The 23,732-nt window shown below is 40.5% G+C and overlaps 2 protein-coding genes across 3 annotated transcripts in view; one reads left to right on the top strand and one right to left on the bottom strand.

Annotated features, from left to right (window-relative positions):
* The window catches only part of COMMD1 (copper metabolism domain containing 1), a 150,862-nt gene extending 127,969 nt beyond the window's left edge, over positions 1 to 22,893 (bottom strand). For both annotated transcript variants that reach the window (XM_060168761.1, XM_060168762.1), the window contains exon 1: positions 22,703 to 22,893. In XM_060168761.1, the coding sequence (XP_060024744.1) occupies positions 22,703 to 22,879 (177 nt within the window). In that variant the 5' untranslated portion in view covers positions 22,880 to 22,893. The remainder of the gene's footprint in view (positions 1 to 22,702) is intronic.
* Positions 430 to 1,605, top strand: LOC132531177 (non-histone chromosomal protein HMG-14-like). Its single transcript, XM_060168789.1, has one exon. The coding sequence runs from the start codon at positions 523 to 525 to the stop codon at positions 826 to 828; it is 306 nt and encodes a 101-aa protein (XP_060024772.1). The 5' UTR covers positions 430 to 522; the 3' UTR covers positions 829 to 1,605.
* Positions 22,894 to 23,732: the final 839 nt, after the last annotated feature.

A 23,732-nucleotide genomic window follows, 5' to 3' on the forward strand; every position in this document is an offset into this window, starting at 1 on the left:
ACACCTCACTTACACAAGTGGACAGATCATCCAAACAGAAAATTAATAAGGAAACACAAGCTTTAAATGACACAATAGACCAGATAGATTTAGATTTAATTGATATTTATAGGACATTCCATCCAAAAGCAGCAGATTACACTTCCTTCTCAAATGCACACAGAACATTCTCCAGGATAGATCACATCTTGGGTCACAAATCAAGACTCAGTAAATTTAAGAAAAGTGAAATCATATCAAGCATCTTTTCCGACCATAACACTATGAGATTAGAAATCAATTACAGGGGAAAAAATGTAGAAAACACAAACACAAGGAGGCTAAACAATTCATTACTAAAAAGCCAAGAGATCACTGAAGAAATCAAAAAATACCTAGACAAAATTAAAACGAAAACACAATGATCGGGGTCCCAGCAGCTCGGGCGGGAGGAGTGGCAGCAGCCAGGCAGCCCAGGTTCGCGAAGGTTCTCGGCGCGCCGCGGCCCGCAGGCACCCGGCACGCGCCCGCCCTGCCGCGACGATGCCCAAGAGGAAGGTCAGCTCCGCCGAGGGGGCGGCGAAGGAGGAGCCCAAGAGGAGATCGGCGAGGTTGTCAGCTAAACTGGTTCCTGCAAAAGTGGAAACGAAGCCAAAAAAGGCGGCAGGAAAGGATAAATCTTCCGACAAAAAAGTGCAAACAAAAGGGAAAAGGGGAGCAAAGGGAAAGCAGGCTGAAGTGGCTAACCAAGAGACTAAAGAAGACTTACCTGCAGAAAATGGAGAAACTAAAAATGAGGAGAGCCCAGCTTCTGATGAAGCAGGAGAGAAAGAAGCCAAGTCTGATTAATATCACACACCTGGTCCTATCAGTGGTCCCTGTTTCCCTTCTTGTACAATCCAGAGGAATATTTTTATCAACTATTTTGTAAATGCAAGTTTTTTAGTAGCTCTAGAAACATTTTTAAAAAGGAAGGAATCCCACTTCATCCCATTTTTTAAGTGTAAATGCTTTTTTTTAAGAGGTGAAATCATTTGCTGGTTGTTTATTTTTTGGTACAACCAGAAAATAGTGGGATATTGAATATGGGAGGCTTTGATTGTCTTGGGTGTCAGCTTAACATTCCACAGATGGAGGGTAGCTTTTATATCCTATAATACAAAGCATACTACATGGCAGTTTGCAGTCAGTTGCGCATTTAATGTCTTAAACACTTTAAATTACTTCTCTTCCCACGTTGTTTTTGGTAGAACTGTTTCCTAAAGCAAACCACTCACCCCTTGATCTTGGCTCTCCTGGGCAGAGTTTTGTGCACTCTGTAACATCTTTGGTCGTGGTAGTCCAGTTCTTCTAGTAACTGTTAATGTGCTGTGAACGATTGACAATTTGAGTATGTAGTGTATGTGATATTAAATTGTGAATTAGTGGGACTTACGATGTAACAGCATATCAATATTTGAAGATATTGGTACTTGATATCCTGTGAAGGAAAATTTGCCCCCAAATTTTAAGCTGGAAAGTCACTGGAATAACTGTTCAGAAAAGAATCACAACTACATGATTTTTTAGGTTTTTGGTACGTATGTTGAGAATTGTGTACAAATTGAAGTGTCTGTGTACTGATCCTCAAAACAACCAATAAAATCTCAATTATGAAAGAAAAAAACCAAAACAAAACAAAAAAACAAAACACAATGATCCAAAACCTATGAGATGCAGCAAAAGCAGTTCTAAGAGGGAAATTTATAGCAATATAAGCCTACCTCAAGAAACAAGAAAAATCTCAAATAAACAACCTAACCTTACACCTAAGCAACTAGAGAAAGAAGAACAAACAAAACCCAAAGTTAGTAGAAGGAAAGAAATCATAAAGATCAGAGCAGAAATAAAGGAAATATAAATGAAGAAAACAATAGCATAAATCAATGAAATAAAAGCTGGTTCTTTGAGAAGATAAAATTGATAAACCTTTAACCAGACTCATCAAGAAAAAAAAGGGAGAGGACTCAAATCAATGAAGTTAGAAATGAAAAAGGAGAAATTACAACTGACACTGCAGAAATACGAAGGATCATAAGAGACTACTACAAGCAACTCTATACTAATAAAATGGACAACCTGGAAGAAATGGACGAATTCTTAGAAAGGAATAACCTTCCAAGACTGAACCAGGAAGAAACAGAAAATATGAACAGACCAATCACAAGTAATGAAATCGAAACTGTGATTAAAAATCGTCCAACATGGCTTCCCTGGTGGCGCAGTGGTTGAGAGTCCGCCTGCCGATGCAGGGGACACGGGTTCGTGCCCTAGTCCGGGGGGGATCCCACATGCCGCAGAGCAGCTGGGCCTGTGTGCCATGGCCGCTGGGCCTGCGCGTCCAGAACCTGTGCTCCGCAGCGAGAGAGGCCACAGCAGTGAGAGGCCCGCATACAGCAAAAAAAAAAAAAAAAAAAAGACCCCAAATAGGCAAAGCATTCTTTTTTTTTTTTTTTGCCAAAGCATTCTTGAGGGAAAAAAGTGGAGCTGCAGGAATCAGACTCCCTGACCTAATACTATACTACAAAGCTACAGTAATAAAGACAATATGGTACTGGCACAAAAAAAAGAAATATAGATCAATGGAACAGGATAGAAAGCCCAGAGATAAAGCCACACACCTATGGTCAACTAATCTATGACAAAGGAGGCAAGGATATACAATGGAGAAAAGACAGTCTCTTCAGTAAGTGGTGCTGGGAAAACTGGACAGCTACATGTAAAAGAATGAAATTAGAACACACCCTAACACCATACACAAAAATAAACTCAAAATGGCTTAGAGACCTAAATGTAAGACCAGACACTATAAAACTCTTAGAGGAAAGCATAGGTAGAACACTCTTTGACATAAACCACAGCAAGATCTTTTTTGATCCACCTCCTAGAGTAATGGAAATAAAAACAAAAATAAACAGATGGGACCTAATGAAACTTAAAAGCTTTTGCAAAGCAAAGGAAACTACAAACAAGACGAAAAGACAGCCCTCAGAATGGGAGAAAATATTTGCAAACGAATCAACAAAGATTAATCTGCAAAATATATAAACAACTCATGCAGCTCAATACTAAAAAAACAAACAACCCAATCCAAAAATGGGCAGAAGACCTAAATAGACATTTCTCCAAAGAAGACATACAGATGGCCAAGAGGCACATGAAAAGCTGCTCAAAATCACTAATTATTAGAGAAATGCAAACCAAAACTACAGTGAGGTATCACCTCACACCAGTTAGAATGGGCATCATCAGAAAATCTACGAACAACAAATGCTGGAGAGGGTGTGGAGAAAGGAGACCCCTCTTGCACTGCTGGTGGGAATGTAAATTGATATAGCCACTTTGGAGAACAGTATGGAGGTTCCTTAAAAAACTACAAATAGAACTACCATATGACCCAGCAATCCCACTACTGGGCATATACCCAGAGAAAACCATAATTCAAAAAGACACATGCACCCCAATGTTCATTGCAGTATTATTTACAATAGCCAGATCATGGAAGAAACCTAAATGCCCATTGACAGACAAATGGATAAAGAAGATGTGGTACGTATATACAATGGAATATTACTCAGCCATAAAAAGGAACGAAATTGAGTCATTTGTTGAGACGTGGATGGACCTAGAGACTGTCATACAGAGTAAAGTAAGTCAGAAAGAGAAAAACAAATATCATAAATTAATGCATGTATGTGGAACCTAGGAAAATGGTACAGATGAACCTGTTTGCAGGGCAGAAATAGAGATACAGATGTAGAGAACAAACATATGGACACTAAGTGGGGGAGAATGGCGGGAGTGGTGGTGGTGGTGGGATGAATTGGGAAATTGGGATTGCCATATATACACTAATATGTATAAAATAGATAATTAATAAGAACCTGCTATATAAAAAAATAAATTAAATAAAATTGAAAAAGAACGAGAGAAAAGATAAATACTGCACTAGCTATACTAGGTCATAAGACCATTAAAGAACTATTGGAAAGGCTGTAAAATGCACGATGAGAGATAACAGAGTTATAAAAGTTGAGGAAAAGAATATACAAACATATTTAATTATTTGCAGCTTCAAAGCAGAGCACATCTCAGTTATATAGGTGTTCAAGAGAAATACAACTCAGGGACTTCCCTGGTGGTGCAGTGGTTAAGAATCCGCTTGCCAATGCATCGAACACGGGTTCGAACCCTGGTCTGGGAAGATCCCACATGCCGCGGAGCAACTAAGCCCGTGCGCCACAACTCCTGAGCCTGGGCTCTAGAGCCAGCAGCCACAACTGCTGAGGCCCATGAGCCCAGAGCCTGTGCTCCGCAACAAGAGAAGCCACCGCAATGAGAAGCCTGCCCACCGCAAAGGAGAGTGGCCCCCGCTCGCCGCAGCTAGAGAAAGCCCGCATGCAGCAACAAAGACCCAACACAGCCAAAAATAAAAATAAAATAAATAATTAAACTTATAAAAAGAAAAGTAGTATCTTCTCTCCATAATAAGGCAAAAACTAGAAACTTCTCAAATCCCTAACAACAGTAGAATGGATAAGCATATTGTGATATATTCAAACACTGGTGTATTCAGCAGGAGTTGGCAAATTTTTCCTATAAAGGGCAGACAGTAAGTATTTTAGGCTTTGCCAATCATCCCATCTCTATTGCAATTACTTAATGCTGCCCTTGTAGAGCAAAAGCAACCATACACTTTATTATGGACACTGAAACTTGAATTTCATATAATTTTCGTGTGCCACAAAAAAATTCTTTTTCTTAAACCATTAAAAAAAGTAGAAACTATTCTTAGCTCACTGGCTATACAAAAAGAGGCAGGAGACCAGATTTAGCCTATGGGGCATCGTTTACTGACCCCTCCTCTACAGCAATAAGAATGAATGACTCTACAACTATATGCAATAATGCTGAATCTCATAAACATGTTGAGTGAAAGAAACCAGACACAAGAGTATGTACTATAAGATTCCATTTATATAAAGTTCACAAACAGGCAAAACTAAACTATGGTATTACAAGTTAGGAAAGTGCTTCCCTTGGAGGTGGGTGCCTAGTGACAGGAAGAGGGCATAAGGAGGGCTCCAGAGTGCTAGTAGTATTTGGTTTCTTGATCAGGGTGCTGGTTATATGGGTATGTTCAGTTTGTGAAAATTCATTAAGCTGCACACATGTGATTTGTATACCTTTCTTTATGTATGCTATATTCAATTAACAAGTGTCTGAAAATAAAATTTAAGTGTTCTTTCTAGGGAACTAGCTGAAAAGCCAGAAAAGATACAAAGGTCCACTGACTTTAGGGACAGATAATTAAAGAGATCTAAAGAAGAGTACATCTCATGTATGATATATGTATAGGAGTGGAGTCCTCAATAGAAAAATTAAGTCACTTTATATCTCTATACCAAGAAATTTATTATATACCAAGCAAATCTGGATGGTAAAAAAATAACATACTAGGAGATTTCGTTCTAAACATGAAATTTATATAAGATTAATATGTTAACATCTATCACCTTGATTTTAAATAAAATCTAATGGTTTTCTTAAAAGAAAATCAAAGATACTAATGATTTAAGATTCATTATCCCAGGGAAGTGTCTGTCATTGACTTTAATGGATCAAAAAAGATTATTAGAGGTGAAGGGGAGGAAGTACATAAAAAATGAATACATTTTCTGCCACCATTCCTTTATGCACATATTCTTGTTTACTGTCAGGAAATCACAGCCCCTCTTCAGTGTAAGGTTCAGGAAGCAGGAAAATTGTCAGTTTGGTTCATTCATATTTCCAGTGCCAGGCACAGGACCTGGGACATAGCAGGTCCTCAATAAATGTTTGTCTGAATAAACAAACATATTTTAAATAAATGATAAATGATTTGTAAATGTTTGATTATTTCTTAATAATCAAATATAATATATGCTATGTAATATATGCTCAGGAAAAACATATCGGAAATTTAAGGATTTCATAAATGGTAGCTTCTTTGTATAGAAATAGGTCTATAGGGACTTCCCTGGTGGTCCAGTGGTAAAGAATCCGCCTTCCAATGCAGGGGAGGCGGGTTCGATCCCTGGTCAGGGAACTAAGATCCCACATGCCACGGGGAAACTAAGCCCGTGAGCCACAACTACTGAGCTCGTGTACCTCAACTACAGAGCCCACACGCCCTGGACCCCACATGCCACAATTAGAGAGAATCCCGCGCACTGCAATGAAGAGTCCGTGCATGGCAACGAAGATCCCAACTAAGACCTGTCACAGCTGAAAGGAAGGAAGGAAGGAAGGAAGGAAGGAAGGAAGGAAGGAAGGAAGGGAGGGAGGGAGGAAGGGAGGGAGGGAGGAAGGAGGGGGGAGGGGGAGGGAGGGAGGGGAAGGGGGGAGGGAGGGAGGGGGAGGGAGGGGGGAGGGGGAGGGAGGGAGGAAGGAAGGAAGGAAGGGAGGGAGGAAGGAAGGAAGGGAGGGAGGAAGGAAGGAAGGGAGGGAGGAAGGAAGGAAGGGAGGGAGGAAGAACTCTATAGAAAATTGTGGAAGAAATCAGATGTCATGACAGAGAACAGTATCTTTCAGAGATAATCCCATATTGGCATATAAAAACATTAAATTTAATCATACATACAGCACACATAACACAACCCATACCAAAATTTCTACAATTTAGTATCATATGGCTTTCTTTTTTAAAAAAGGAACTAGTTGAAACATAAATTTTTATTAAAGATGAACCTTAAAGGAAGTTAAAATTTATAAAAATTACATTCTAAGTTAAAACAAAGCCAAAAGAAGTAGGTGTTTTATTATGACCAAAACCCCCTGACTTTTTATATTTCTGTAGTTTATAAGGATTATAAACTAGGATCCATTCTAGCAGAACACATTATTTATGCCTTTCTTAAGGCATTTACCATATAATACAGGATTCTTTAAGACATGGACTACTACATTCACCTTTGTGTACAGAGCAGGGTATAGCACATTAGGGACTCAATAAATACAGTTGTCCCTTGGTGTCCACAGATCACAGATGCTCAAGTCTCTTATATGAAATGGCATAGTACAGTTGTCCTTCTGTATCCTCTGATGCAGAAGCCATGAATAAGTAGGACTGACTGTATTTGATAGGTAAATCAAAGATAGAAATTTTCTTTAAAAATATTCCTACCCAGGAACTCCTTCAACCCAAGTCAAGTTTTCAGACCTAGAATAGTTGCTTTGAGATAGGAGAACCAAAAAAAGGTCTTCAATTAATACGCATTTTACTCTAAACGAAGAAAGAAAGGAAAAAAACTTACAGAACACCTCATTACAGGTCATTTGAGCCTATTCACATAATCTGCAAATTCTAGCTGGTAATGTGCAGTTGCTGCTTTATCATGTGATGTCCAGTGACATAAAAAATATAACATCAAATAGTTGTTTGCCAGTCCTTCAGAGAAGTAGGAGTACATCTCATGAGTTATTATCTTAATTCCCAAAAGTGAGGGAGGGGCAAGATAGGGGTTGGGGATTAATAGGTACAAACTATTATGTATAAAATAAATAAAGTTACAGGATATATTGTACAACACAGGGAATATAGCCAATATTTTATAACTATAAATAGAGTATAACCTTTAAAAATTGTGAATCACTATGTTGTACACCTGTAACTTATATAATACTGTACATCAACTATATCTCAGTTAAAAATATATTATAAAAATAAAATTAAATTTTTAAAAATCATCAATGAAATTAGTAAAATTTACTTACACAAAACCTAAAGAACTATAGCAAAAGGAATCTGTTTACAAAGCTTTAAGTTTTCCAGAAAATGATATTACTAAATTCAGTATATCAAACAAAATATTTAGACTTCTTTTGGATAAGAAATTCTTATTGTTGAGTGGCCAACTTTGTTTTCTGAACCAGAACAATTCAAGAGAAAGAACATTTTAAACATTACGTTGTTTCCAACATATCTTACCAGTGTTACTAGCAAGCCAATATTCTACTGCCATCTAAAGTAGAAAAAGAGAATTACTGCTTATAGTTAAGACAGAAGACAAATGAATCCTGAAAATATGATAGAATAAGTCAAATGTTTTCAGTCTATCCTATTCATGTCTCCTGATCTAAACATTTTACGACCAGATATTTTGCATCCATTTTTTATACTCAAGTTAATTTCTTATTACTTAATATTTACTGTCCAAAACGTATACAGGTGAAGTTTGTTCTTAAACTGACTCAAGTATCAAAAAGATACTACTTTACATACTTTTCTTCATTTGTAAAGAAAGGCCAATACCAGATTTTAAAATATCTTACACAGTAAAATTTTTTATCATTCTATAATAAATCCAAAAACTCTACTTCAGAGACAAGAAAGCTCAATATTTAAAAGCATTATGGCTTTTTCACAACTGGCTTTTCCACTGCATATATGCCACAAGAGAAATTTCAAAAGAAAAGCTGGTAAAACCATTCTTTGACAACAATAACAAAATCACTAATGGGAAGTGACCTCGAGTCATTTTGTAAACTTGATACCAAATTCACTTTAAGCCTCTGCTTTTACCATATGTACTTTCCACAGAAGTTTCCAGGTTACTGGGGCTTCCCTGGTGGCACACTGGTTAAGAATCCGCCTGCCAATGCAGGGGACACGGGTTCGAGCCCTGGTCCAGGAAAATCCCAGATGCTGTGGTGCAAATAAACCCATGCACCACAACTACTGAGCCTGCGCTCTGGAGCCTACGAGCCACAATTACTGAAGCCTGCACCACAACTACTGAAGCCCACACAGCCTAGAGCCCTCACACTGCAACTACTGAGCCCATGCGCCACAACTACTGAAGCCCACGCACTCTAGGGCCCGTGTGTCGCAACTACTGAGCCAGTGTGCTGCAACTACTGCATGCCTAGATCCTGTGCTCCACAATAAGAGAAGCCACCGCAATGAGATGCCCGCTCACCGCAACAAAGAGTAGCCCACGCTCACTGCCACTAGAGAAAGTCTGTGCGCAGCAGCGAAGACCTAACACAGCCAGAAGAAAAAAATACATATTCAGAAATATAGTCAAATTTTTTAAAAGCCAAATGCAGAAAATTATGTATTGTATGCTCCCCCTTGTTTTTGTTTTTTTTTTGTTTTTTGCAGTACGTGGGCCTCTCACTGTTGTGGCCTCTCCCGTTGCGGAGCACAGGCTCCGGATGCGCAGGCTCAGCGGCCATGGCTCACGGGCCCAGCCACTCCGCAGCATGTGGGATCCTCCCGGACCGGAGCACGAACCCGTGTCCCCTGCATCGGCAGGCGGACTCTCAACCACTGCCTCACCAGGGAAGCCCCTCCTCCTTGTATTTTAAAAAAGAGAGGAGAGGCTGGTGGTGATGAGGTTGTGGACATTCTACCCCAAATTATGGCACCTTGGCATATTGAATATCTTAAGGTGAAGTAATTTAAGAAAAGGAAGAGGAGGAAAGTCACCCTGACCTCCTCACCAACCTTCTCCCCAAAATAGGTCATAAAACCCTCATGTGAGAGGTGCCCTCACTATACACAGAGGAATGGAACGTCCATTCTTATCTCGCAAAACAAAGGAATGCCAAGAAGCAGCCTACAAACAGGCCTTGCTAAATTCCCTCAGTTTACTACAATTACTTCATATTCCTTAACCTATCCTATTTCTCCATGAACTGTCCACTCTTCACCAAATATATCATAAAATACTCAGGTCTGTTTCTTTGGGTTTTCATTTCCTTCTGAAGGCTCCCTTGTCACATAAAACTTATATTAAACAAATTTGGACACTTCTCGGGGCTTCCCTGGTGGCGCAGTGGTTAAGAATCTGCCTGCCAATGCAGGGGATACGGGTTCTAGCCCTGGTCCGGGAAGATTCCACATGCCACGGAGCAATTAAGCCCGTGCACCACAACTACTCAGCCTGTGCTCTAGAGCCCACAGGCCACAGCTACGGAAGCCCACGCACCTAGAGCCCATGCTCTGCAACAAGAGAAGCCACTGCAATGAAAAGCCCGTGCACCGCAATGAAGAGTAGCCCCCGCTCACCGCAACTAGAGAAAGCCCACACGCAGCAACGAAGGCAGCCAAAAATAATAAATTAATTAAATAAATTTATTTTTAAAAAAATTTGTACACTTCTCTCCTGTCAATCTGTCTTTGTCAGTTTAAATTTCAGACCTGGCCAGGAATCCCAAGACAGTCAAGGAAAAACTTCCTTTCCTACATTGGCTAAATATAGGATATTGTCCATATCAAAACAAAACTCTTGGAAATTAAAAACATGATCTAATGAAAAGTTCAATTAAAAGGCTAGAAAGGGGACTTCCCTGGCGGTCCAGTGGTTAAGACTCCACGCTTCCACTGCGGGGGGTGTGGGTTCAATCCCTGGCAGGGGAACTAAGATCCTATATGATGTGTGGTGCAGCCGAAAAAGAAAAGGCTAGAAGGCAAAGTTGAGAAGTCTACCAAACAGTAGAAGAAAAAACAAATAAATGGAAAATAGAGAAAATAAAAGAAAATTTGAGGATTCAGTCTAGAAGGTCTAACATTTGAAAAATGAGTGCTAGAAAGAGAATAGAGAAAAAAAGAGATAAGAAAATAACCAACCTAAATGTCCACTGATAGATGAATAGATAAAGAAAATATGGTACATGAAGAAGATATGATACAACGGAATACTACTCAGCCATAAAAAAAGAACAAAATAATGCCATTTGCATCAACATGGATGCAACTAGAGATTATCATACTAAGTGAAGTAAGTCAGAAAGAGAAAGACAAATACCATATGATATCACTTATATGTAGCATCTAACATGACACAAATGAACCTATCTATGAAGCAGAAACACACTCATAGGGAACAGACTTGTGGTTGGCAAAGGGGAGGGGAGGGGGGAGGGATGGACTGGGAGTTTGGGGTTAGTAGATGCAAACTATTACATATAGAATGGGTGGATACCAAGGTCCTACTGTATAGCACAGGGAACTATATTCAATGTCCTGGGATAAACCATAATGGAAAAGAATATAAAAGAGAATGTAGGGCTTCCCTGGTGGCGCAGTGGTTAAGAATCCACCTGTCAATGCACAGGACACGGGTTCGAGCCCTCGTCCAGGAAGATCCCACATGCTGCAGAGCAGCTAAGCCCGTGCGCCACAACTATGAGCCTGCACTCTAGAGCCCATGAGTCGCAACTACTGGGCCCATGTGCCACAACTACTGAAGCCTGCGCACCTAGAGCCCATGCTCTGCAACAAGAGAAGGCACCACAATGAGAAGCACGCACACCGCAATGAAGAGTAGCCCCAGCTCACCACAGCTAGAGAAAGCCCGCACGCAGCAACGAAGACCCAAAGCAGCTAAAAATAAAATAAATAAATTTATTTAAAAAAAGAATGTATATATATATATATATACACACACACATATATGTATGTATAACTGTGTCACTTTGCTGTACAGCAGAAATTAACACAACATTGTAAAACAACTATACTTCAATTAAAGAAAAAAGAAAATAAAGTAGAAATACAACTTTTCCCAGAACTAAAGGGTCATGAGTCTCCAGATTGAAAGGGCACACAGTAGCCCAAAGAATGAAATGAAAATCATACATGAGTGACATTCGAGGAAATAAAGGACAAAGAGAAAATCCTAAAAGCTTCCAGAGAGAGAAAAAGACAAGTCACATTCAGTGAAACAATGCCTTCAAAACTGTGACTCAATTATTCACAACCTAGAAATATCTTCTCAGCCAAACTAGCAATTAAGTGTGAGACTAGAATAAATATATCTTTTATGACTTAAAAAGAAAGAAATTACCTCTCATATATCCTTTCTTAAGGAGCTACTTGAGAACATGCTTCAGGATCTGAGAAGAGGCACAGTAAGTAAGCTGAGCCCCAGTGAGAAGATGGAGCTACTACAGCACACATCTTGGTCTGGTCAAGAGACACTCTGACAGCCAATACGGTCCCAAAGATCAAGGCAACAAACTGAAAATTAGATCCCAGAGCAGCCATATACTCATCCAGGAAAGACATTATCATGACTTTCATCAGCCATATTCATGAGAAACCTCAACCTTGGGACCAGGGCTACACAACTAGGGGTAGTTAGTTCTGTGCTGTTTCTATCTTTTCTTTTTAGTCCACTATATCTAAAAAGTAAGACTGGGACTTCCCTGGTTTTCCAATGGTTAAGAATCCATCTTGCAATGAAGGGGATGCCAGTTCAATCCCTGGTCGGGGAACTAAGATCCCACATACCGCGGGGCAACTAAGCCCACGTGCCACAACTAGAGAGCCAGAGAGCCGCAACTACAGAGCCCACGCACTCTGGACCCCATGTGCCACAACTAGAAAGGAGCGTGCACACCACAACGAAGAGCCCACATGCCGCAACTAAGACCCAATGCAGCCAAAAAATTTTAAAAAGTAGGACTTTTCCCCCCTTTTCTCTTTCTTTGTTCACGCTGTCAAGTGGGCTAGGAGCTACTCTAAACTGCCTATAATTTACTTAAGTTGACACAGAGTACTCTGTGACTGCCTTTTCCAAATACCCCTAACCATTAGCTTAATGCCTATATTCTCCTGGAGCTATCTGATCCACTGGGGCAGGGACTACAGCTGTGATGTTTATTGCACTATCCCAAGCATAGTGCATGGTATATAATTAAGATGCTTAGGGGGAAAAAAAAAAAAAAGATGCTTAGGGAAGCCAGGTGGTGCCCGGGTAGGGCACCCACCCCACCCCCCATCTCCCAGAGGCCACTGAATCCCATCAAGTCTAAATTTGTTGAAATTTCTTGTTGGCCAACGACCAACTCTTTCCAAGCTGAGTTTTCTTCACTGTTACACAGGCCTAAGTATCTGTACGCTGTCTTTTATTTTACGTTTTAGGAGTCAGGTGAAGTAAATATAGAATATCTTCAATTAGTACCTCTAACAGAATTTCAATTATTTTTTAATAGTTGCTGCTTAATGAAGATGGATTTACTACTGCCCACCACGGGCCAAGCACTTCGTGAGGTTCTGGAAGATTTGTAAAAAGGACAACCAAGATGTATTGAAAATTTTACTACACTGGAGGAGTAACGTAAACCATTTAGTTGGTGACGTTCCTTTCGTGGACTTGCTTACCGGCTCTAAATTAAATGAACACACTAAACACAATGGTGAAAATACCAATTAAAAAAGTCTACTCTCGGGCTTCCCTGGTGGCGCAGTGGTTGAGAGTCTGCCTGCCGATGCAGGGGACACGGGTTCGTGCCCTGGTCCAGGAAGATCCCACATGCCGCTGAGCGGCTGGGCCTGTGAGCCATGGCCGCTCAGCCTGCGCGTCCAGAGCCTATGCTCCGCAGCGGGAGAGGCCACAACAGTGAGAGGCCCGCGTACCGGGAAAAAAAAAAAGTCTACTCTCCATTAAAAAAATATGTATGCTTAATAAATATTTGTTGGATGAATAAATGTACAAAAATATTAATAATGGTCATGTCAGCAGATGATAGTGTGTGTTTTTACACATTTCAAATTTCTATACTTTCTTTAATAAAGTTAAATAATATTTACAATACAAATTATTAAGAGAAAGCATATAGGTAGCTGAACGTTTGCAAAATTAAAAATTAAATTAAATCCAGCATACGTCACATGACCTATCCCCATTATAAGATATACAAAAACTGTATTACCACAGGTCTTTCCTTTCCAGTCAATCTAATTCTCAAAAAAATTATAAATTTTCATAGCTTCAAGAGAAGAGACAAAACCAGGTATTTAAAATACAAATATTTCAGGACTTCTGTGGTGATGCAGTGCTTAAGAATCCTCCTGCCAATGCAGGGGACATGGGTTCAATCCTTGGTCCAGGAAGATCCCACATGCTGCGAAGCAACTAAGTCCGTGCACAACTACTGAGCCTGCGCTCTAGAGCCCATGAGCCACAACTATTGAGACCGCATGCCACAACCACTGAAGCCCACGTGCCTAGAGCCCGTGCTCCACAACAAGAGAAGCCACTGCAATGAGAAGCCCACGCACCACAATGAAGAGTAGCCCCCACTCGCCACAACTAGAGAAAGCCCGAGCGGAGCAATGAAGACCCAATGCAGCCAAATATAAATAAATAAATTTTTTTGTGTGTGTGGTATGCGGGCCTCTCACTGTCGTGGCCTCTCCCGTTGCAGAGCACAGGCTCCGGACGCGCAGCCTCAGCGGCCATGGCTCACGGGCCCAGCCGCTCCGCGTCATGTGGGATCCTCCCGGACCGGGGCACGAACCCGTGTCCCCTGCATCGGCAGGCGGACTCTCAACCGCTGCGCCACCAGGGAAGCCCTAAAATAAGTATTTAAAATAAATAAAATAAATAAAATACAAATATTTCTTAGTCTTTTACTACTTTAAATCTTAATATATGTTACTGATATTATTTTCTCAAATAAATTTAAACCAGTTTTCATATGTTGACAGTAAAAACTCGATTCTCAAGTTTACATTAAATTTTATATTATTTTAAATTATATTAATAAACACAAATTTTACATCCTCTGAATATGAAGAAAAATTCCAAGTTCAAATTATAACCATGTTTTACCAAGAACACACACTGAGTACTACAGAATTATTAAAGCTTTTTTTTTTTTTTTTTTGCGGTACGCGGGCCTCTCACTGCTGTGGCCTCTCCCGTTGCGGAGCACAGGCTCCGGACGCGCAGGCTCAGCGGCCATGGCTCACGGGCCCAGCCGCTCCGCGGCATGTGGGATCTTCCCGGACCGGGGCACGAACCCGCGTCCCCTGCATCGGCAGGCGGACTCTCAACCACTGCGCCACCAGGGAAGCCCAAAGCTTATTTTTTATTTACCACAAACCTCATGAGCATAAAGAACAAACTAGTGAAATTCCTCAAGAGGACATAAGAGCAAATCCCTATTTCCTAAATATTCCTATTTTAGATTTGAGTGAAGTAACCAACTTATAATTTACATACAATGTTGTTTGCAAATACCAAACATTATGAATTTAAGAACATTCTGAAACAGGGGTCGGCAAACTTTTTGTGTAAAGGTTCAGACAGTAAATATCTTAGGCTTTGAAGGCCACAAGATCTTTGTCACAACCACTCAACTCTGTTATTATAGTGGTGAAAGCTGTCATAGGCAAGATGAAAATAAATGAGCATGTGGCCATGTTCCAATAAAAATGTATTTATAAAAAACGGATTGCAGGCCAGATTCTCCCAGGGGCCATAGTTCGCTGACCCCTGATTATACCTTCCAGAGTATTATACCTTCCAGCTCTCCCCATGCAGAAGTAGTGTCGGTTTTCTCTCTGTGCTTACCTTTTCAATGGCAATCTCCACATTTAAGCACTATCCATTCATTCACATTTTCTACAGATTTTTACTAAGTGCATATCACATGCCAGAAACAGTTTTAGGTGTTAGTGATAAAAAAGGAAAAAATAATAATAAAGTCTTGCCTTCTTAATGCTTACATTATAATAGGGGAGTCAACAAATAAACAAGCTAATAAGTACATAACTTCAGTTAGTGCTAAGTATGAAGATAAGCAAAGCAGGGCAAAAAGAGTGGGGAGGAAGGGTGAGGCTCTTTGTATAGATCAGGGAAGACCTCATAGGAAATCACTTTTAAGTAGAAAATGAATGAAGTAAATGAACAATCCATGTGAATATCTGGGGGAAGAGCACTGCAGGCATATGGACAACTACCTGCAAAGGTCCTAAAGAAATTCAGAAAGCACCTACCAGGTTTAAATAAAGACAAGATTAGTATGGCTGGAATAAGACAATGAGATCAGAGAAACAGGTAAGGGGGAGATCACAAGGACTTGAAGGCTATGGTAAAAGGACTGGATCTTATTTGAAGTTTGAGGTGAAGCCATGAATATGGAATGGTTGAAAGCACGAGAGTTAGTAGGTATGATGTATGTTTTAAAAAGATCACTGGTTTATTTGTCAATTATATCTCAATAAAGTTGGGGGAAAAAAGAGGTTCACTGGTAGCTGTGCTGAGAATAGACTAGGAGGCAGAAGTGGAATAGGAAGGCCAATCCATAGGCTGTCACATGTATTTGTAGACTTCTAAAACAGGATCTAGGGACTTCCCTGGTGGTCCAGTGGGTAAGACTCCACGCTCCCAATGCAGGGGGCCCGGGTTCAATCCCTGGTCAGGGAACTAGATCCCACATGCATGCTGCAACTAAGAGTTCACATGTTGCAACTAAAGATCCCGCACACTGCAATGAAGATCCCGCGTGCTGCAACTAAGACCCGGCACAGCCTAAATAAATAAATAATAAATAAATATAAATAAATAAAATAAGATCTAAACATTTTAAAATTTTAAATTATAGAGAAAATAGTATAAAATAAATAAGCAACAAGGATAGATTATACAGCACAGGGAAATACAGCCATTATTTTGTACTAACTTTAAATGGAGCATAATCTATAAAAATATTGAATTGCTATGCTATATACCTGAAACATATATTGTAAATCAACTATAGTTCAATTAAAAAGAAAAAGGAGGGCTTCCCTAGTGGCGCACTGGTTAAGAATCCATGGGTTCGATCCCTGGTCTGGGAAGATCCCACATGCTGCGGAGCAACTAAGCCCGTGTGCCACAACTACTGAGCCTGTGCTCTAGAGCCCGCAAGCCACAACTACTGAAGCCTGTGCACCTAGAGCCTGTGTTCCACAACAAGAGAAGCCACCGCAATAAGAAGCCCGCGCACTGCAACGAAGAGTAGCCCCTGCTCACTGCAACTAGAAAAAGCCTGCGTGCCAGCAACAAGGACCCAATGCAGCCAAAAGTAAGATAAATAAAATAAATTTTTTAAAAAAGGAAAAAAAAATTATAGAGGGAAAGAGAAATGGAAAAATTAACATTTGATTGACAGAACTGAATAAAGAATTATATCAACAATAGACCCAAAAAATTCAATAGAATTTTCATCAAAAATTTTTGTTTAGGGACTTCCCTAGTGGTCCAGTAGGTAAGACTTTGCGCTCCCAATACAGGGGCCCGAGTTCGAACCCTGGTCGGGGAACTAGATCCCACATGCATGTTGCAACTAAAGAGCCTGCATGCCACAACTAAGACCCGGCGGAGCCTAAATAAATAAATAAATATTTTTAAAAAATTTTTTTGTTTAACATGAGATTTCAGTGATGAAATATAATATCATCACCAACAGAGGGCAGTAGTGAATACAGAACATAAGTGTACAAACTGTGATCCAGCTTCATAGTTAAAGATCCTTCTCTAGAATTCTAGTAAACTAGAATTAAGGAGCATACCCACAAGGTTAACAGCAGGAGCAAGAAATAGAGAGTATGCAAACACATATCTATGAGAAGTTGAAATTACAAATGTGAGCAAAAAAATAATTAGCTAAAAACGGCAGAGTAGGACTTCCCTGGTGGACCAGTGGGTAAGACTCCCAGCTCCCAATGCAGGGGGCCTGGGTTCGATCCCTGGTTGGGGAATTAGATTCCACATGCATGCCACAACTAAAAAGAGCCCACATGCCACAACTAAAGATCCTTCATGCCGCAGCTAAAGATCCCACATGCCGTGATCCCGCAACTAAAGGTCACGCGTGCCCCAACTAAAACCTGGCACAGACTAAATAATAAATTTTTTTTAAAGGCAGAGTATTTATATAGGATGTCATTTCCCTAACTAAACACACCACTCTCAATTCACTGATTTCACTGCTTCACAGGAGATACCAAAAAATAAAACTAAAGCAAGTGAACAGTTAGCTTCACGTATCTACGAGCAGATGAAGGGTTTGTCCTTTTGTGATCAACAGGCAAAGCTACAGAGGGTCAATATCCCAGCCAAGTAAGGTAGAAAAGCTCCAGTTCAAGTGGAAAACAGGAACCAGTACAAATGTGAGCAATCAGTACACTACACCCAGGCAAGGAACGTGAAGATTAGAGGGAAAGGCTACAGCTCAGGAAGCACCTGAACCTGAAACACGGGCTATGAATAAATGAATGCAGGCAGCTGGCAATAAGGAGATTATTAATGTGTACCCACTGCCCATTCCCTGCCGGGAGTTACACATCCCTCCTTCCCTTTCCTCCTATCCCTGTTGTCCCTTTTCATTTTCACTCTCTTTATAGAACTTGATGTTCTATAGATGATTGAAAGGTATGGCCACCAAATGACAATTGAGGTACTACTCCATTTTTATCCTCAGTTTTTTTCCCTCTGCTTAGACTCCTACATTTTTTTCTTTAGTATTTTTCTCACTGCTTTTATTCTAGCCTGCATGTTGAATTCAAGATTGTTGAGACTCCAAAGACAAAAGAAAAAACTGTTTTGACCTGTGCTCTCATCAATACGTAAAAACACATACCCTGCTCACTTCATACTCATTAGTATGACTACTATCAAAACACACACACATACACACACACACACACACACAGAAAATAACTGGTAAGGATGTGAAGAAATTGGAATTCTTGTACACTGTTGGTGGGAATGTAAAATGACACAGCTGCTGTTGAAAACAGAATGGCAGTTCCTCAAAAAATTAAAAACAGAATTACCATATGATCCAGCATTCCCACTTCTGGGTATATACCCAAAAGAATTGAAAGCAGGGTTTCAAAGCAGTATTTGTACACCCATGTTCATAGCAACATTATTCACAATAGCTAAAACAAGGAAGCAACCCAAGTGTCCACTGACAGGTGAATGGATAAGCAAAATGTGGTATATACATACAATGGACTATTATTCAGCCTTAAAAAGTAAGGAATTTCTGACATATACCACAACATGGATGAACCTTAAAGACATTATGCTGAATGAAATAAGACAGTCACCATAAAGACAAATACTGTATGATTCCACCTATATGAGATACTTAGAGTAGTCAAAATCATAGAGACAGAAAGTAGAAGGGTGGGGGAGTGGTTTATAGGGAGTCACTGTTTAATGGTACAGAGTTTCAGTTTTACAAGATGAAAAGAGTTATAGATACAGATGGTTGTGATGGATGCACAATACTATGAATGTATTTAATACCAATGAACTGCATACTTTAAAATGGTTAAGGTGATAAATTTTATGTTTTATGTACTTTACCAAAATTTTTTTAATTGAAGGGAAAAAAATACCCTGCTAAAAATGCAGGAGTAAAGGTTAGTAGGAATAAAAAAGTTGGTTCACTTTTTCTTGCCTCCTACACCAATACTCTACATTGGGTATGGCCATGCATTGGTCAAGTTGAGCTATTCACCATTTCTTGAAGCTGCTCCACATTTTCCTGCCCCACCTCAGCTATATTCTTAGCCTAAATGCCCTATGTGGCTGCCCTTCATTTCAGTCTAAAATACTCTACACGTTCTTCAAACACAACAAAAACGGGGCTTCCCTCGTGGCGCAGTGGTTAAGAATCTGCCTGCCAATGCAGGGAACACGGGTTCGAGCCCTGGTCCGGGAAGATCCCACATATCACGGAGCAACTAAGCCCGTGCTCCACAACTACTGAGCCTGTGCTCTAGAGCCCGCGAGCCACAACTACTGAGCCTGCGCACCACAAATACTGAAGCCGACGTGCCTAGAGCCCGTGCCCCGCAACAAGAGAAGCCACCGCAGCGAGAAGCCCGCGCACTGCAACGAAGCGTAGCCCCCGCTCGCCGCAACTAGAGAAAGCCTGCATGCAGCAACAAAGACCCAATGCAGCTTTAAATAAATAATTAATTATTGGGGGGAAAAAACCCAACAAAAATGGCATCTCCATCTGCCAGAAGGAACTAATATCTCTTTTCTGTCCACAGTAGTCCACTCAGACCTCTATTTCCAAATGCTACAGCATCCTTGCATCATGTTTATTTGTGTATGTTCTCTTTTATTGCAGCTAGACATTCCATCTCTGCTTTTTGTTTAAAAATCATGTTTGCTTTTTATGTTTCCATAAGAATTAGAGAGATGTTTTATCCCTCAGTGTTGCTTATAAGGTAAACGAAGATTGGAACTAGATGTTATCTTGAGCCCATAGTTTCAGCCTTAAGTCAAACAATCAAAGGCTATTTCCCTTGGTACCTCAGACCAGCAGCTGTGCAGAAGCTGTGCTGCCAGGCACAGGCAAATCTTCTATTCTACTCCCAATACCAAAAGCACCATGCTACTCAAAAACCACTCAGAAAACTTAAGTATTCTAGCCTCGGGCAGAGGACTGAGAATAGTGAGAGCAAGACCTATATATTATTTAGCAATGTATTTTAAAGAAAATAAGACAGAGAGTTTCTAGACAATCTTTTCTCGCAGTATACTGCAATTTTTATCTCATAACAAAACAAAAGAATCAAAATACGGGCCACCTAGAGAGAAGTAGCCCCCAATATTTAGAAATCCTAAGACACTGCCTACACAAGTGCTGTTCTTACTTTTTGGCCTGCAGTCCCTTATCCTCATCCCCTGTAGACCTAGCAAACACTTCAGAAACTCAGGTAAGATGTCAAATTCTCTAGGAAACCTTTTCTGACCACTCAAAGGGTAATATTAGATAGATAGAAATACAAGGTATTCACTAGTGATTTATGATATCAACTAAAATTACTTAGAATGTCTAGAATCACATATGAGATATTACTCCTTACATTTCTATGAGACAATCCATTTACTTTCTGTGAAATAATTGCTTTGTTTCTTTTGTCCAGATTCAAATCCTCTAAGCAAAAGCAGTTTTGAAAAGAGAAACATAGGGGACTTCCCTGGTGGTCCAGTGGTTAAGACTTCACCTTCTAATGCAGGGGGTGAGGGTTCAATCCCTGGTTAGGAGCTAAGATCCCACATGCCTCGTGGACAAAAAACCAAAACATAAAACAGAAGCAATATTGTAACAAATTCATAACCATAATTCAAAAAGAGACATGTACTACAATGTTCACTGCAGCACTATTTACAATAGCCAGGACATGGAAGCAACCTAAGTGTCCACTGACGGATGAATGGATAAAGTAGATGTGGCACATGAGTTATTTGTAGTGAGGTGGACGGACCTAGAATCTGTCAGACAGAGTGAAGTAAGTCAGAAAGAGAAAAACAAATACTGTATGCTAACACATATATATGGAATCTAAAAAAAAAATGGTTCTGATGAACCTAGGGGCAGGACAGGAATAAAGACACAGACGTAAAGAATGGACTTGAGTACTAGGGGGTGGGGGGCTGGGGGGAAGGGGAAGCTGGGACAAAGTGAGAGAGTGACATGGACATATATACACTACCAAATGTAAAATAGCCAGTGGGAAGTAGCCGCATAGCACAGGGAGATCAGCTCGGTGCTTTGTGACCAACTAGAGGGGTGGAATAGGGAGGATGAGGGGGAGGTTCAAGACGGAGGGGATATGGGGATATATGTATACATATAGTTGATTCACTTTGTTATATAGCAGGAACTAACACAGCATTGTAAAGCAATTATACTCCAATAAAGATGTAAAAATATACATATATTGTAACAAATTCAATAAAGACTTTAAAAATGGTCCATAACAACAAAATCTTTAAAAAAAATAAATAACTGCCTTTTTAAGGTATCATAAGCAATTTTGAAACACAGTAACTGCAAACGGATAACAGATGAAATATCAACACTGACTTTAATCAAAGTGTAATGCTTAGGCTAAATGCTTAGACTCCTTGAGCCTGTTTCCTAATCTTTAAAATGGGTGTACACCACATAAGGTTTTTGCAAGAAACAAATTAAATAAAATATAACATGTCTAACAGAGTTCCTAACACATAGGAGGCCCACAAAAATAATTTTTACAGGTTATCTCTAGAGTACACTTAATTACTAGATTCAGTCCTATCACTAGTTCTTAGTCTAAACCAGTGTTGTCCAATATGGTAGCCATTAGCCACAAGTGACTGTTGAGCACTTGGAATGTGACTAGTCCAAACTGACATGTGCTTTAAGTGTAAAATACTCACCAGATTTCAAAGACTTAGTGAAAAAAATAATCTAAAAATCTCATTAATATTTTGTATATTGATTACACGTGAAGAGATAATACTTTGGATATACTAGGTTAAACAAAATGTTAAAATTAATTTCACTTTTTTCTTTTTACTTTTTTAATGTGGCTACTAGAAATTGTAAAAATTGCATGTCTGGCTCTCATTACATTTCTATTGGACAGGCTGAGCTACTCTTTGACTTCAAGCTGGTGAACGTGCTCTCTTAACCATACAGTGGACTGCTTTGGCTGGGGTTCACTCCGGCTAACCCACCCCTTATCCCGGCATACACATGATCACTTTAACATTCTTGAACACTTCCACGGCCTGTGAAAGCTGATAGCTTGATCGCTCTTAATTTTAAAAAGTATGGAGCGCACAGATCCGCCGAGGCAACTCGAAATCGTAACCTACACAAGAGAGAAGTGTCTGGAGACAAAACCCAAGTTTTCTCCGGTGGGTGTCGGTCAGCACTGCTGCGGGGAGCCCTAAGAAAGTGAGAAAAGGGACAGAGCGAGTGCAGGGGATCTGAAGGAGCGTAACGTGGAGCCCCTGGAGCGGAGGTCTGAGGAGGGGAGCCTTTCAGCTTCTGGGGTGACGAGTCGGAGGGCGGCGGGGAAGAGATTCGACTCCGCGGCGGAGGCTGCAGGGAGTAGCGGTACCTTAAGAATCCCCTTCATCTTCGCCATAAAGGGGCGGAACTCCTCAGGTGGCACCTCCGGATAGAGCTGACTCCGCAACAGCTCCTCTGTGATGCCCGGGTGCCCATGGAAAGCGTCCTGAGCCAGGCCGCTCAGCAACCCGCTCAGCGGCTTAACGCCCTCAAGCTCGCCCGCCATAGTTGGCGGAGGCCCCGCCCCCCAACAGCTGAGCGTGGCCCCGCCACGGCAGCCGATATGGGCCTAAACAGCTGGACAAAGGCGCGAGAGGAAAGTGGCGGCGGAGTTCCAGCAGGGGTCGGTGTTGGCCCCTCCCAGCTCTGCAAAACCCAACCCTTAGGTTTGCCACCGCGGAGCTATCAATCCATTAAGTTCCATACCGCTCACTTTGCTTCCGCTTATTTCCTTCATCACTCCAGCGGCTTGTCGAAGAAAAAAATTGCTCAATGGAGATTACTTTAGACGGAGTAGCATCCTATGCGGGTGGCAGTTTAACTTTCGGATGGCTGTATCTCACTGCAAGCTTTGCCAATCCATTAACTGAATAGCATCTATCACTCAAATCTGACCTCTGCCTAATCCTTACCTGTGCACCTTTGTCCACGAAAAATTTAACTATACCCTGGTAATATGTTTTTTTGGGTTGTTAATTGCCTTTTTACATACATGTGTGTTGTCTTTCCAGCTAGATTAGTGGCTCTGATCCAATGTTCCTTTCTATAACATATATTTTGTTAACACTTTCTTTACTATCCTAAAATAAAGTGCATAGATAATATAACTTCTTACCCATATAATTTCCAAAAATCAATATATTATTCACCAATAAAAAGGAATGAGTTACTGATACATGCTGCAACATGGATGAGCCTTAAAAACATGCTAAGTGAAAGAAGACAAACAGAAAGGGCCAGATATTGTATGATCCCATTGATATGAAATGTGCAGAACAGTCAAATCTATATACACAGAAAGTAGATTAATGGTTGCCAGCAACTGGAGGAGTGGGGAATGGAGAGTGACTGTTAATGGG

Source organism: Lagenorhynchus albirostris, chromosome 13 (genome assembly GCF_949774975.1).
Source record: "Lagenorhynchus albirostris chromosome 13, mLagAlb1.1, whole genome shotgun sequence".
Lineage (NCBI taxonomy): Eukaryota > Metazoa > Chordata > Mammalia > Artiodactyla > Delphinidae > Lagenorhynchus > Lagenorhynchus albirostris.

Bases quoted from the DNA above. Each gene is read 5' to 3' on its own strand.
- LOC132531177 (XM_060168789.1), top strand. From the start codon at position 523: ATGCCCAAGAGGAAGGTCAGCTCCGCCGAGGGGGCGGCGAAGGAGGAG.